This window comes from Toxotes jaculatrix, chromosome 2 (genome assembly GCF_017976425.1).
Source record: "Toxotes jaculatrix isolate fToxJac2 chromosome 2, fToxJac2.pri, whole genome shotgun sequence".
Classification (NCBI taxonomy): Eukaryota; Metazoa; Chordata; class Actinopteri; family Toxotidae; genus Toxotes; species Toxotes jaculatrix.
Window position 1 is genome coordinate 12786278 of NC_054395.1, and position 15295 is coordinate 12801572.

Sequence of the window (15295 nt, forward strand, 5' to 3'; positions counted from 1 at the left end):
CGACGTCGACTTCCAGTCGGGCGGTGTTCAAGAGCGACATTGCACAATCAAAACTGTTGCTAAATATCGCCATTATGAGTTTGTAGAGCTAAAATTGATGTCTGACCAAGGTCCTAACAGAAAACAGATAAATTAACGGTTTGTGTCCAGTATTATGTAAATGAAGCTTAATATTTCGGATAATCACAATTATTGTGCTACTTCCTCTTGATTTTACAGCATGTCTGTCTAATAAGCTTAGTGTAAAGCCCAGTTCATATCATTTTGAGGAAATAAGAACAGAGTCAGACGTGTCAGCAAGACTGTTGTGTAGAATAAACACAACTGCTTGGAATTAAAGAGTCTGCATTTTCACGCTGTCCTGAATGTGAATATGAAGCTTTGTAAATGTCACCTGATGAAAGAGAAACAGCATGATGTAAAAACACAGCAACACTATCAATAGGCAACGAGAATAAAGAATAACCTGAAACTGTCTGCACTGTAAACAGGATAAATATAAGTAGCTTACTCTTGTTTTAAATAAGGGCTTCTTTCTCATTTTAGGTCTCATGACTAACAATTTCTAATATTAGTGTACTTACAGTGTGTTTTCTCATATGTTGCATGAGATTTTTTTAGCAAATGTTGGTGTTGGTTTAGACAAATATCTACATATGTGGTTCTCTCTTTGTTGATTTGAATCACAACTGAAATGATTTGCCTGATAATTGATTAGGCAATCAAAAAAAATAGGCTATTTTGGTTTTGATTGACCGCTTAAGTTAGTTTCACACTTGCTGGTTCCAACTTCATTTTATTCTATATTCTCACACTTTATAAATGAAAAAAGGTCTAACCAATTAATAGAGAAATCCTCAAATGCCTATAAAATTCATTCTATTCTGTAACAGAGAAGTTTCCCCAACATGGCTACAGGTGATAAAGTAAGACACTGAATACACTGCTATCACATGATGACAAAGCGAAAAGATAAAGCTTCCACTACAATAAAAGAATTGAAAACCTTTAATGATTTTGCAAATAATATTCTCATCTGGATAAATAAAACATAGAAATGCAAACATGCTTGTCCATCCGTCCTTGTGTTATGTTTCTCTCTTTTTTAATGTAAAAAATGTACATCACGACTTTGAAAAACTAAAGGAATTAACTCTTTAAACTCCAAAATGCTTATGTTGTAGATTGACTATAATCTAATCTTTTATAAACCACCATCTCCCTCTGGATGCAGTTAATAAGGTGTGACAATAGTTTATTATTATTGTTATTTTAACATTATACAATTTGAAACAAAAACCCTTATGAGAAGGACCAAGACAGACAGAGCAGGATGAAAGTGTTAGGTTAAACATCTCTCTTTTTTTAGCTGTGCGTTGTGATCTGTATTGTGACTTCCCATTGTTGCATGCTTCACACAACCTCAACAGAACCTCTCGGTGACAGCAAAAATACAGTATATAAAAACAGAGACACATTTGGGATATTTACACCATATAGCAAGAACCACTGGTGAAAATGCCTGGGGGGGTGTCACTGAGGTGGGGAGGGACAAAATACACAACCTGAAACAAGAGGTCTGGATTCTGGCAAACACACAGCTCCTAGCTTCTTCACGCAGCACATGCTCACCTGTTCTCCTATTTTCAAGAGCAGTTACAAAAAATATATAAACGGAGTGAAGGATTGTTAATTTTGTCATAAAGGGGGAAAAAAAACATCCAGCAAGTTTAACGCCACAAATACAGGTAAATATGTGAGTCAGAAACAGATATCTGAGGATTAAGCTCCCGTGAAAATTCCCGTCATCCAGTGATGTTTAGAACACCACACAGCCTGCAACACTAATCTGACAACAGCTCCATTATCGCACCACAGAGCTCATAACATTACACTTCAATATGAGCTTGATGGGTGTTGAAACAGCCCTGCCCAGTACAAGGACCATGAAGTGCTAGTACTGTGTTAAAATTGAGGGTAAAAATATTAGGTTAACTTTGCCAAGGTACAGTGATAGAGCTTCAATATAAAAACCCCTGATTGGCTCGCTTTCATTGAGCACCCAGGGGTGTCGAGATAAAGGTAGTGAAGGGGATGGAAAAAAAAGAGAGACTACAGCATTTTTGCTTTTTTGTAGTGTTACATAAAGTAGACGGTCAGCTCTCCCCAGACACACAAAAACACTCGACATACACAACATCCTATCAGTCCATTCATTCTCCCCTTGTCCCTTCCTCTTCCCTCTCTGATGCAGGTATGATGTGGTGGATGCGGTGTTTACATGGCTTCCATCGCCCAGCGCTGCAGGTCCTCCATGTCGTCCTCATCCTCCTCTTTCTTGGCTTTAGAGTTGAAAAGACAGAAATAAAAGATGCGAGACAAATTAAACAAACTGGTTGTGTTATGTTTAGCTGCTATTACAGCCGTATATTTAATGGATGATCAAACTCAAACTTCTCACCTGACTCTGAACAGGACATTTCCCAAAATGTAAAATAATAAATGTTCTTTAAAGGTTTCTTACCAGGTCTGGAAGGTAATGAAGTAGAAGGCACGTTGGGGAGGGGGACGTTCTCTGGTCCCCCAATCTCCAGCAAGTTTTTGTCCAGCTCCTCCTGTTCAAGCTCATCCAGCTCCGCCAGCAGCTCATCCTGAGTAAGACACAAACACATCAGTCAACGCTGCAGATGAGGATACACACAAATAAATTAATGTAAAACCAAAAACATTATTAGTCAATTGATCCAATTAAAAACAATATATAAGATATACGTTTTTATTTTTATTGTCAAAATAAGGGTAGGATGGTATAATCTGGTGTCTATACACTTGGTGAGTAAAACTCAGTGAAAGTTAAAATACTCAACAAGTCAGTTGACTGAGAAATTGAGAAAGACCTTATTCATTCTTTCTGCTATATCATCCCAGGATGACTGGATACCATCAATTGTGGTGAGGTCGATCTATGAATAAGACCATTCAAAGTTAAGGCTGATTCGACAGCCTTAATGCCACTTAGGCAAAGACTCAAGAAATTCAGAGGTCAACAAGCAGACTACCAGGTTAACTCAGTGTAAAGGCACAATGTGTCTGAAAAGATGCATCATTCACTATGTCAAACAGGACGCAAGAAAAATCATGACCACGCCTGTTGACCAATAATATTTCTAAGTCAGGTATGTGAAAGGTTTGTAACGTCACATCAGCCTATAAAAATGCTGAATGTCTGAAAAAGTCCCACCAACCTCATCAAACTCCTCTCCAAAGCCGACAGGTTTAGAGATGGCGTCAGAGATTTCCTGGGCCAGCTCCTGCTGCTCTGTAATGTCCTGCATCAGGTCGTCCACCTTGTCAATGTCCCTGAAAGAACAAGAAGAGGACCCAAATCTGAGTAAAACAGAAGGCATTACTGTATAATGACACTGTATATAAATGCCTGTTTTGTATATATTCTAAATGTTAATTTTTTCATTTTGTCATTCGAGCTCTGTAACAGATGCAAATAACATCCAGTGCCGATGGGTTTGGATTAGGGAGGTATTACTGTATATGGGTCAAATCCTCTGTATTTTGCTATGAACAAAACATGTTGCTCATAATCTTTCTATTGATTTAGAACAAGCTGAATCTTTTGTACTGTCCCTGTTGTCCCATGAAGGCAGTCATGAAGCAACAGGCTACAAATATAATATTTTAATCAGCAGGCTTCACTGCCACGCTAATCGGTGACTGTGGTGCTCGCTCTTACATGTTTTCATGAGCAGACTTCATGGCCTTGGCAGCAAAGCCCATGTTCTTGAGCACTTCAGTGTTGGTGTTGGCGTTCTCCAGAGCCTCCCTCTGGAACTCGATGGTCGACAGCGTACCGTCAATCTGAGCGAGCTGCTTCTCGTACCTCTTCTTTCTTTTCAAAGCCTGCAGAGCCGCTGAGGGGAGAAAGAACGAGTCAGGGCGAAAAGAACTGTCACAAAAACAAGATTGACGGAGCAGAAATGTAATTCAGTGAGTGAGTGAAGTAAAGCTTTGAGTCGAGGGGATTGGTTTGTCCTGAAACGGAACAGTAATGTCATGAGAGCTTGATTAAGCGGTTAAACATCTGCAGCGTTAGTCTGAACCACATCTTATGCTATGTGAAGTTATACTGATCCACCACTGACTGGAATCATACATTACACTTTTATCTAACATGTTAGTGACAGTTCAAATATCAAGGAGGACAACTGTACATATATATGTAGTTTGTGGTAGGAATGAGATGAGATAGAAAGACTGGAAAGTCTAAATCAATCAGCCATGGTGATGACCTGACCACAACCACTACCTCAGACACCTGACAGGCTGAAGTGAAACTGTCAGAGAGAGCCATGAAGGGCTGACTCATTCTGTCAACCGTTTGGAGGTTGGAACCGGAAACAGTTAAACAGAGTAATGGCGATGTGCCCAAAGTGTTCAAGTAAAGTACAGGAACAACTCTTCTTCATTTAACGCAATGTAACACCAGTCAACCTAAAGTACTGGGTGATTCATATTTATTTTCTATCATTGTAATAACAATTATATTTTGTGTCCCACTTGTGGCAACATTTATCAATCCATTAATCAACCTGTCCATCAGTATTTTCTTTGTTCAACACTTTGGATGTTCATGTTGTCCAGAGGGTCACCAAAATTGATTCTGATGACTCCACCTCCATCAGGTCAAGATTTTACCCTTACCCTCAACACTTTGACAAGATGTCTTCAGAAGTACTGCTCAGACTTCCACATTATAAACTACAGATGTTCATGGTCCCAGAGGACAGATCCCACTATTTTTGATGACCTCTGTGACCTTTATGACAGCAGTACCGTCTAGCCAAAATGTGTAATAATGATGATACATTTAAAAGCCAACCCTGCTATTCAACAAGTCCGGTTTAGACTCTCTGTGAGAATTCCTCTAACGCCACCCTTAGGACAAAATGCCAAACACTGCCAACAACATCCCTGTTTGATTTCCTTGCTCTTGTTTATGACAAATGTGCTTCACATCAAAAAGAGTACTTAACAACCAACAGCAACCACACCTGCCACTATACCTACTCACCACATACCTTGTCTACAATAATGAACTTTGCTTTTTATCTGTTTGTTAAGACTGTATCTCCTTTGGTTTTACAATCTAATCTGTAATGTTTTGTATTAATTTTCAGTACTGTACATGCCGTATTTTGACTGACTCCTTGAAGCTTTTTATCCTGTTCAGCTGCTTCACCCTGGTCTAATTTTACACAGTGTGTGCTCTATTGCTTTTCCTGTAAGGGCTACTTAAACAAAAAGCCAAGGAACAACAGTTGTAAACTGGTCTTTTAGCAAACACTGGCGCATTTACAGTGATGCTGAGCAATGTGTATTTTCCTTGAAATTCATAAACAAAAAATAAAGTTTATATCGTGTTGTACCGGATTATATTTTAATGGTTACTGTAATATTATGGTTAAAATATGTTTATAGGCTAAGATTATAAGTCGCTGTATTTGTTTTCTGACAGTATCGGTTTATATAATAACCTTGCAGGCAGCTATAGCACCTACTGGAGGTCTGGAAGTTTCAGGACAGACTTTTGACCAAGGTGCAAACACGCCTCTCTGACAGAGATACCACGTTATTTTAAGACTGCAGTACTCAACCCTTGTCCTGACTCACTCTGTCAGTATCTTTATGGCCGGTCTGCAGTATGACACCTAACTGTAGCTATATCGTTTGCCACACCTTTAACCAAGTCTTTTGATTTTTATTTTTTTTTTATGGTCACAGATCAATTACACGAAGACATGATCTCCAGAGACATGCTGGCAAAAGACAAGGCAACCGTTACCTGAGTGAAAAGATAATAATGATCATCAACAATCAGATGATCAAATCTCGCACACGCGTCAATTAAACACCCACCTGCCTGGGGTGTTTACCTTGGCCGTTACAACGACGCTCGCTGAGGCTGCCAACAGTTACGACCGCTCGGCAAACTTAGCCAACTCGGCTAACGTGCTAACGTCTATCACCCGTTTGTTGACCGGGCGATTTGATGAAAAAGAGTGGAAACTGTGAGACAGTCTCGCCCTGATATCTCACCTCGTTTGTTTTTCGTGCCGTTTTTCTTGGCGATTTGCAGCTCCTGTTCGATCTTTTTCTCCAAAAATTCCTGTTTCTTCGTTAGCATCTCCTCCGTCTCTCGGAGTTTCTGGATCGCCTCCTGCGGGCTCGGTCCCTTTCCTCCTTTTCCTCCTCCTCCAAATATTTTACCAAACAACGACATATCTGGGATGCTACAACACACTACTTATTAAAAAAAAAGTAAAAAAAACTAGAAATAAATCGGCGAAATACCAGACAAAGTGAGGCTTAGCTTTGACCACACTGACACTTCGCCCCAGCCTGAACCTGGAAGGATTGTTGATGTTTTTCCACTTCCTGGATAAGGCCCGACGACGTCATGTTGCCCGACGATGGGTGGGCGTTGCTTGTTGCCTCTCTGTCTCCACCTGCTGGGCTTTATTATTATTATTATTATTATTATTATTATTATTATTATTATTATTGTTATTATTATTATTATTATTATTATTATTATATTTTACAGCCTTTTATTTTTTGACAGAAATTAAATGGCAACCATTTTAATAATCATTTAATCCACAATGACTGTATCCTACTAACAGTGTGGTATCAGCACTTTCAGTATCTGAACACTTCTTCCACCACTGGTGGCCACACCTCGACTGCTGACATCATGGCAGGTGCTTTCCATCACCTGTCAGAGGCAATACATCCAGCACACAAAGGCAATCATATCAAAAGGCTTGGTTACCATACAGGTAGACGTGTACCTGAAAGAGGTTACAATAGGCAGATCTGTCTCTAACATTTCCAAATTCAGGCTTGTGTTGTAGAAAAGTCCTGTAACTTTGACATATGCTAACATTCGTGAATACCGCATTCACTGACTCAGTTTGTTTTCGGAGACTATGAACAGTTTCAGATGTGCATGAATTAGTCATGCATTTCAAGTTTTGCTAAAATTCTGGACACACGTGTCCTAAAACATGCCTGTAGGGGATCTTTAGGGTTCCAAAGTGGTACTTCAGCAATTTAGAAAACCACTTAAAGGTGACACAGACAGATTAAATGAAGAACGGTCAAATCAATGCAGCAGAGGCCAAGATATACTGACTTTTGCTCCCTAGCATTGGTCAACCCCCCAAAACACTAGATTTCTCACAATGCAGCCCATATCATCTTTAATGGATCCAGTAAATCTTTCAAAGCCTTCAGCCACACTTGGTTAAAAATCTATTATCTCAAAGCCCCAGAGTGTGATGACATTATAATGATGATAATGATTAGCTCCGTCCAGAACCACAGAAGACTTTATAGAATTGTTTCCACTGACTTAGTAGCAGACCTTGTAATCTTCATGTGTAAAATCAGTATAGTGGCCCTTTAACATCTTAGGAACAGTTTAACAGCTATTGTACTTTCCCTCTAAATAAGGGCATTGGTTTAGTGGTTTTGCACCACAGATGTTTCTACCAACAAACTGTTGTTGCAGCAAAACACACACACACACTCAACTTACATTTCCTTTTCAGAGACTGCAATTATCTAATCTGAATGAGAAAAAAGGAGTAGACTTTTGACAGAAACAGACAGTTGGGGGTTTATGTATTTTAATTCATTATGATGCTACATGATCCATGGTGGTTGTTTAATTATTTTCTTCCTTTACTACAGTATGTTAATAACTTTGCCAGTATTCTTTTTAAGTCTTTTTATTTTTATGTACATACAAAAGAGTATCCAATTACTGTGTGATTACATTGTTGTGTGACTGTATCTCTGCATGTGTGGTCTGAAGCGTTGATGCCTTTTTTTTTTTCCTTTTAATGTAGTGTGTATTCACAGGTCAGTCCTCCTCACAGCCACCCCCACATCCCTGCGTCTCTGCTCCCCGAGCTCCCTCAGGCAACGAAAAATACAGTTATCTATTCTTTTTTTCTTGTCTTTTTTTTCCCAAACAACCAAGTTTGCTAAGATGGTCGCGTGATAACCAAGATAATACAGCTGTGTTGTCTCAGTTATCACGCAACCACCAGAGCCCAACGGGAAACAAAAGGAAAAAATGATTGAAAAGAAACAAAAAACACAAACTGATAAACCAGACTCAAGATGGTCCCTTTTGTAAAGACAGTAAATTTTTTTGCTTTGCTAATATAATTTCAACACTCAAAAAAAAAAAAAAGAAAAAAAATAATCATAATAAACTCAGGTCATTTCATGCAGACTGCAGAGTGGACACTTGAATATAGTGCATTTGAATATTATAAACAACAGAAGCATCGTGGCTACATGATAATATAAGGGAAGAAAAGCAATCAACTGCTGTAATACACTAGAGGACGCAAAAATACAATACTCCATGGGCAAAATTAACAAGGCAGCCAAAACTATTGTTACATACTGTATGTTATATACTGAGAGTGTTGGTTTTGCTTGACGAGTTCACTGGCTTAAGGGGGAAATTGGGTCTGTTTTTTTTTAGTCTACTGCCACTCTTTCTCTCCAGCAACCTGAGGAAATAATTATCAAGACAGTGTGAACTGGGAAAATATGAAGCCTCAAACTAGATTACAGATTTGTTTTTGAACTAGATCACTGTGCAGCATAAATTGTTTGTCATAATCTTTATTTTCTGGAGTCATAATTTTACAAATTGCGTGAAAATGGATTTATTGAATTCCTACAGATTTCCTGGTCTGACTGAGATCATGAAAGTTTTTAATCAAACGCCCCCATTTTTTTCTGTTGTGTACAGGAAATCTGTTCACATGACAGCTTTTTTTTTTTTTGAACACCACCCCTCTTTCTTTGTTCTAAAACAGCCTGGTATTTCACCGTTTGTGGTCTCCTCATAAAAACATCCACACGCAGTCACATCAGCCCTCCTGCAGGAGGCAAAATCAACAAGACACGCACACATGCATGGCTTCTAACTGGCTCACATTTTTACCACATACTGTTTAGAAGACAAGACAGAGACAGAGTCTGGGAGAAAAAAAAAGTCTTTCACTGATCACTTGTGTTCACTTCTCCTTGCAGATTATCAGTAATAAGTGGAAGAGAGATTATCAGAAGAGGAGTGTTAGCTCTTATAGACATAGTGAGTGAGGAACTTGAAGACTTAATAATCAATAAAGAATCAATGAAAGACTTTAGACATTCAGCCAGTGTGAAGCCGCTTTCACACACCACTAACTGTGACCTGTGCAAGTTGGGGAGGATCGTTTAGGAGGGAGGGATGGACGGAAAGAACAGATCCGAGGTGGTGATCATTTCACAAGAAAAAAAAAGAAAAAAAAGAAAAAGGCAAAACCTGTGACATAAACGCTCGCATTCATGGTTTAACTCGTTTTCTTTTTATACATTAAATTATTTTCTATCCAGACAAACCATCATGATATTGCCTTAAAAAAAAAAAAAAAAAAAAAACACAAGAAAAAAAAACACAAGAAAGAGAAATCAACATAAACCCAGAAGACATCCCCGTTGCCGTCATTGACACATGTCCTCCCGAGCACGCCGCCCGCCCGTCCGTCCGTCACTGTGCTCTGTCCGTCTGTGTCTCTACAGGGCCAGCTTGCCAATGATGACTCCAATGACAAAGAACAGCACGCAAAGTGCCAGGACGCGGGTGCTTAGGCCTTCGTCCCTCACAACCGAGGTCGCCATGGTGGAGGAGTGAGCAGCCATTGACGTCACCTTTCTCTTCCGCAGCCCATCGTCCTCCTGCGATGAGGGGAGAGGAGTCAGAAATACATCCAAAACACACGTATAGGTATCGGTGGATATATACAAGTACTAAGAAATTCCTGAAAAGAGAGTTGGTGTTGCATACTGCTTAACCTCAACCCCCAGATAACTGATTTACAAAGTCCTTGATTGATAAACAATGCTGAACATCAATTTCCTCCTTATTCTTGTCTTTAAACAATCTGTCCTATTTCTGATGAAAAAGCACAGGAATGCACTGCTCTGATATCTGTCGGTCCATCAGGACCAGCCTCCACTGAATCAGAGCCTCCCACTTCCTATGAAATAGATGACTTTCTCTCTACACGTTTTCAGACTAGCAACTTTGTTTTCCCTGTCAGATTTGTTTCAGTGCCCCCACAAAGACTGTAATACGCAGACATGCAAGTTTGACATGATGTCATTTGGAGACTTTATCTACATTGTAAACAGCTGGCAAAAAGTTAACAGCACTGATCAGCACAGGAGAGAGGAACCTTTGGACCAAAGCTTTGCCAAATGCAAGATGGTTATTAATCTTTAATTTCATTATTTAGAGGCTGTTGGACTAAACCCTGAAAGACAGAAAATGATACTGACACTGGACATCAATGATATTATAAACACATAAAACAGGGATATTTGATTTGGAATTTTTTTAACGGTTGCTCAGTGTCACCTGATATGTGCAGCTCTTCTAGTCTCATGCAGTGCAGCACTAATTTGAGTATTTAAAAAAAATGTTTGTCTCTTGTTTTATGCTGACCGGTGATTTCAATAAAGAAGGATTTATTTATTTTTTAAATCATTCACATATTTCAGATGATGTGGAACCACCACATTCAAGGATGAGAGTCTCTTAACTGCTTCTGCTTCTCTACGTACAATAGAGGAAGTGCTGGTGTAGAAAATACAAGCCTGAGAGAAAACACAGACAGGTTGTCTCTTTTATTCGCTCTAGTGCATCTCACCCTGATCTGTTTGTTTTCTTCCCGTAGCCTCTGCACCTCCATCTGCAGCCGCTTGCACTCCTCCATGATCTTCTTCACCTCTCCGTCATCCAGTGAGGCGCTGGCTGACTTGGGCAGCACAGAGTGCTCAGTCTTAACAGAGGAGGTAGAGGAAGACACAGTTTTGTTGCTTTCACTCTCATGCTGTGGAGAGAGAGTGGGTGTGGGGGAGGGCGGTGGGCAGTGGGGTGAGAGTAGAGGGAGAGGAAGGAAGGAAGGGGATGAAGAGACATGCAGAGAGATGGCAGGGAGTGAGATGAAAGTACAAACAAATAAATCATAAATGAACAAATAAAACATGTAATGAGTGATACACAGTGATGTGTTGCTGATGGGTAAGGAGACCGAGAAGATACTGAGCAAAAGGGGGAAAAAATAAAACTCTAAGGAAACATGAAATGTGGATGTTTCCATCCGATTTCATTCTTTAAGATCATATCCAATGGGTCTAAATTAGTTATTTAAATCTCTGAAATACAATGTGCAAGATTTCCAGGTTTGTAGATCGGACGGGGATGTGAGAAAATTAGATTTCTTGTGTATCTACAGATAACACTTGACTAAGTGCATATGGCAGAGCAATAATTGCCCACAAACCGAAGACTCAGACTTACAGTTTTGTCATTTTCCAGCGGCATCTCAAATGCACATCTCAGCTTTGAATCCATCAGCTCTTCAGGCTTTGCCTCCTTCCACTGTGGATGGCAAAAATCAATAGAGAAAAAAAATAGTGAAAGTTCATACAGGGATTCTTTAGAATGAGATCAGTTTATTTCATCTTTCTTTCTTTTAAAAATCTTTTTAGAATAGCCACTGTACAATGAGACAGGCAGATGTAAACTGCAATATTTAAGAGTTCAGCTGGAGGTTTCTGAAAGACACAGATGTCTCCAGTGTGGTTCATCAAGAAAATCTCAGGGTCAATAGGTCAAGTGTGATTGTTGTTTCAGGAATAAAAGGATTAAAAGTTACACATTCAATGAAATATCCTTTGCTCGTTAAGAACATAATCCCCTAATCATATTTTATGCTCTGATACTCACAACTCCTTCCATGTCAGTCATGTCGTATGGAGCCAGCATGGACTGCACCATGAATTTGTGTTTACTCTTTTCATTGGGGTCGTAGTCAAAAGGCTGTAGCATAACTGTGGACAAAAACAATGACAGAGTGGAACATCAAGGACAGGCTAACTTCCTGTATTGCCCCATAAGAACCATTATGCAACCTGTAGACGTCAGACAGGTTTATGATTTGGGTTGCAGCGTGACCTGCTTACTCCTCGTGAAATGACTACTACTCCTGAAATCTTCAGTTTTACGCCTAAATTATCATTTACTCCGTCAGTGAAGATTAGAGTGATTCTAGTTGCAATTTCAGTGTTAGCACAAATCACAAGCTCGAGCTCTTTTAGATGATATTGTCCCCCACTGGCTCACTGAGTTGTGAAGGTTTCCATCAGAAATAACCTTGTAAATGTCAACGATACTAGGAGACTGCAGGGCAACACGGATCAAAAAAAATATTACAATAATTTTAAAAAATATTTTATTCTGAATACAAAAATTACTAACAGCACACCAAAAATCATGTTACATGTTCTTCACACTGATATTAGTTACTGTAGAATAAAATAACTTAACTTAGAATTGTTTTTTATCTGATGTGTGATGTATTTAACATATTCACCACTTCACCAGTTCTATTCATTCAGTCATAAAACAGGTGCCACTATTTCTTTAATAATATTTCTTGAACTTAACAACTTAACTATACTGCTATTGTTTCCAACTCTTCTTATTATTGCACAGCCATTATAAAGACGTTACAGATGTGCCTCCTGATGATTTCTAACCTAAAGTGGCTGTATTAGTACAATGACTGGCTAGAAGATTTATTTTGGTCCTGAAACACAATATATGATGGTCGGTAGTTCAGGTTTTATTGTTCTAAGACTGTAAATATATTTGTTTAATCGTATAAGGCCAGGTATGTTTTGATGATCATGATAGCCTGATTTAGCTTGAACACCGTCCTGTCCTTGTGTTATAGTCTGTATTACAGTAAAATAATACCAATTTTCTGAATTTATTTTAGTGCCGCTGCTGGGTAAAATGATCAATAACAGCCTCTTTCTGCTCGGCCATTAGATCCACAGTCGTAGTGATTTTTTCCTCAGATACCAAACACCACGTCCTAATTTAGACATACTGTCTGAAAGCAGCTACAGATCATCACATTATTAAAGCAGATATCTGATCTGTATCAGTATCACACAGTTGTCTGTATGAGATGTAAAGAAAACAGCGTGGGTTTGAACTTTTACCAGGCTCATCATCTGTGTTACTAGAGAATGCAAATTTTTTTTTTTACAAACCAGAAACATTGATGGAGGTTCCAGCGTCAATGATGCCACTGTTCGGGCGCACACAGTATCTGCGAGGTGCGGTTGTCTTGACTTTGAAACACACATTTCTATCTGTGGGATTGGTGAGCTTCAGAGTGGCAGTGACGACATCTGTAAACGGGCCTGAGGAGGAAACAGAGACAAACAGCACAGTGACTCGAGAGTGTATGTGTAAATTTACAGACGTGTGTTGTAGTTTGGGGACCGGGACTTGTTTGTCGTTTGTGTGCATGGCTTGGGCTCCATGTTGAGAATCAAAACTGAATGGGCATTCAAGGGTTTCATCAAGACTTGTTTGATAAAGTGCAGACACATAATGTGCGTCAGCAAGGATGAATATGTTTCATGGCGTTTGTGTGGGACTCCACAGACTCCGCCATAAACACTGCACATTAAACATTAAAACAGTGGCAAGAGCAGCAAAGTGTGCAAGCATTTATTTTATTATTAATGCCCCACCCTCAGCCAAAAACCAGATGATGCAGAAAACTTACTGGAGGGGGCTTTTGTGGGACATGTGACAAATACTAATGTTATCTTGTTGCTTGTGTAGCGTTCAGATCATCCCCACACTGCCCCTTATAAGTCCGTCTGACAGGGTTTAATGGCTCCAGACATGAATACTCAACTTATTCAGATGACTAAACCTTGGTTACGGAAATTTGTGCACAAACAACCTCACTGTGCTTTCTGCTCTAATCAGCTACACTGCGTGGGCGTATGCATCTTCTCCTTTCTTGTCTTTGCTTTCAAAGCTCTGCAATAATCAATCAGTGAACAGCCCACAACTGACTGATCCCATCACCTTAGGCCATCACTTGACCCATTTCTCCAGCAATATCACACCCAAAGGCAGTTATCGCAGAGAACAGCCATTATTCCTGGCATTATACCAGATCCGGCTGTATTTTCGCAGTCATTCTGCCTGGATATAGAAAAGCTGGAAAGGAATTCAGGTTGCACAGTGAGAGTAAACTGTAAAGCTCCCAGTCGCAGCATGCTGGCTTATAATATTGTGAAATAAGCATGGTGATAAGGCTAGGCAATGACACCCTGATCGTGGAAAATGCTAGAATAGTCACTTTCTGGCAGCAACAGCACCGACCGCATGGCATATGTCAAGAATTAGATCACATCGCCGTGTGGTTTCACCTGCTGTCAGGGGATAAAAGACAGAGACAGTGAGCAAATGAGTGAATTAGAGAAATGGGACGGCGGGCCTGCCCTGACGCTGCAATGACAGCTAGCAGTTTAGCTGAATGCTAGCTGATTAGCATCATCGCGCACAGTGTCGTTTCACCTGTTTCAGCGCAAACTGCAGCTAGCTGCGTCCGTCTAATTTAACAACACCAGCACCGACAAACAACGACACTCTAGCAAACGTTAAGTGGACAATGCAGGAATCGATACACTGGCTGTCATTAACAGCTTCTAGGTTAGCTACCTAGCCCCCGGCCGAGCCCGGCCCTCTCCTCTAGCGTTACCTCTGAATTTCAGTTCGTGTTGTGGCTCTAGCACCAGGACTTGTTCTGGTCTGGCCATGTCCCAGAGCTTCTTCCTGTCGTGACGGCGAGGACAACAACGTTTTACTGCAGGTAGCCTGGAGAGGTGAAGCAGCTGGCTCCCTAAGAAATAACCCAGCAGTCCACGGTGTTTTTTCCTACGGGAGGGAGGAGGATTACAAATGCACCACCGCTCGGGCTTGACTGACTGAGTGCCACCGACAGCTGCTGGGGGCTAACGTGCTAGCGCTAACTGTGCTAACGGCGGAGGGAGAGACGGGAAGGAAGGAGGAGAGTGACGCCACGAGAGGGGCGGGGCCGAGGAGGGACGTCAGCTGGTTTCTCGACCGTTAAAAAAAAAAAAAAGGTCACATCTTCAGTCATTAAATTTAGATTTATAGATGTGAAGTGTCACAAAGAAAACCCAACATACATTGGTTTAACAGTGAGATAAGGCTGTGCTTTAAAAGGCTACACAAATAAAATAGAAAGCCACCAAATCTTTGAGCTAGCCCAAGTCTACTGGTTGGTTTGTAAACTTTTTTACATTA

The 15295-nt window shown here is 40.1% G+C and overlaps 2 protein-coding genes across 2 annotated transcripts; both read right to left on the bottom strand.

The window, feature by feature from the left end:
• Positions 1-985: 985 nt before the first annotated feature.
• Positions 986-6440, bottom strand: LOC121199951 (charged multivesicular body protein 4b-like). The gene is made up of 5 exons (XM_041064975.1): positions 6112-6440; positions 3749-3926; positions 3246-3360; positions 2525-2651; positions 986-2342 (listed from the first exon to the last, which is right to left on the bottom strand). Exons 1-5 carry the CDS (start codon positions 6293-6295, stop codon positions 2278-2280), a joined length of 669 nt encoding a protein of 222 aa, XP_040920909.1. The 5' UTR covers positions 6296-6440; the 3' UTR covers positions 986-2277.
• A 1428-nt stretch (positions 6441-7868) lies between these two features.
• LOC121195384 (vesicle-associated membrane protein-associated protein B/C-like) lies at positions 7869-15003 on the bottom strand. The gene is made up of 6 exons (XM_041058805.1): positions 14727-15003; positions 13213-13365; positions 11879-11982; positions 11450-11530; positions 10797-10979; positions 7869-9822 (listed from the first exon to the last, which is right to left on the bottom strand). The coding sequence occupies exons 1-6, from the start codon at positions 14782-14784 to the stop codon at positions 9661-9663; spliced, it is 741 nt and encodes a 246-aa protein (XP_040914739.1). The 5' UTR covers positions 14785-15003; the 3' UTR covers positions 7869-9660.
• Positions 15004-15295: the final 292 nt, after the last annotated feature.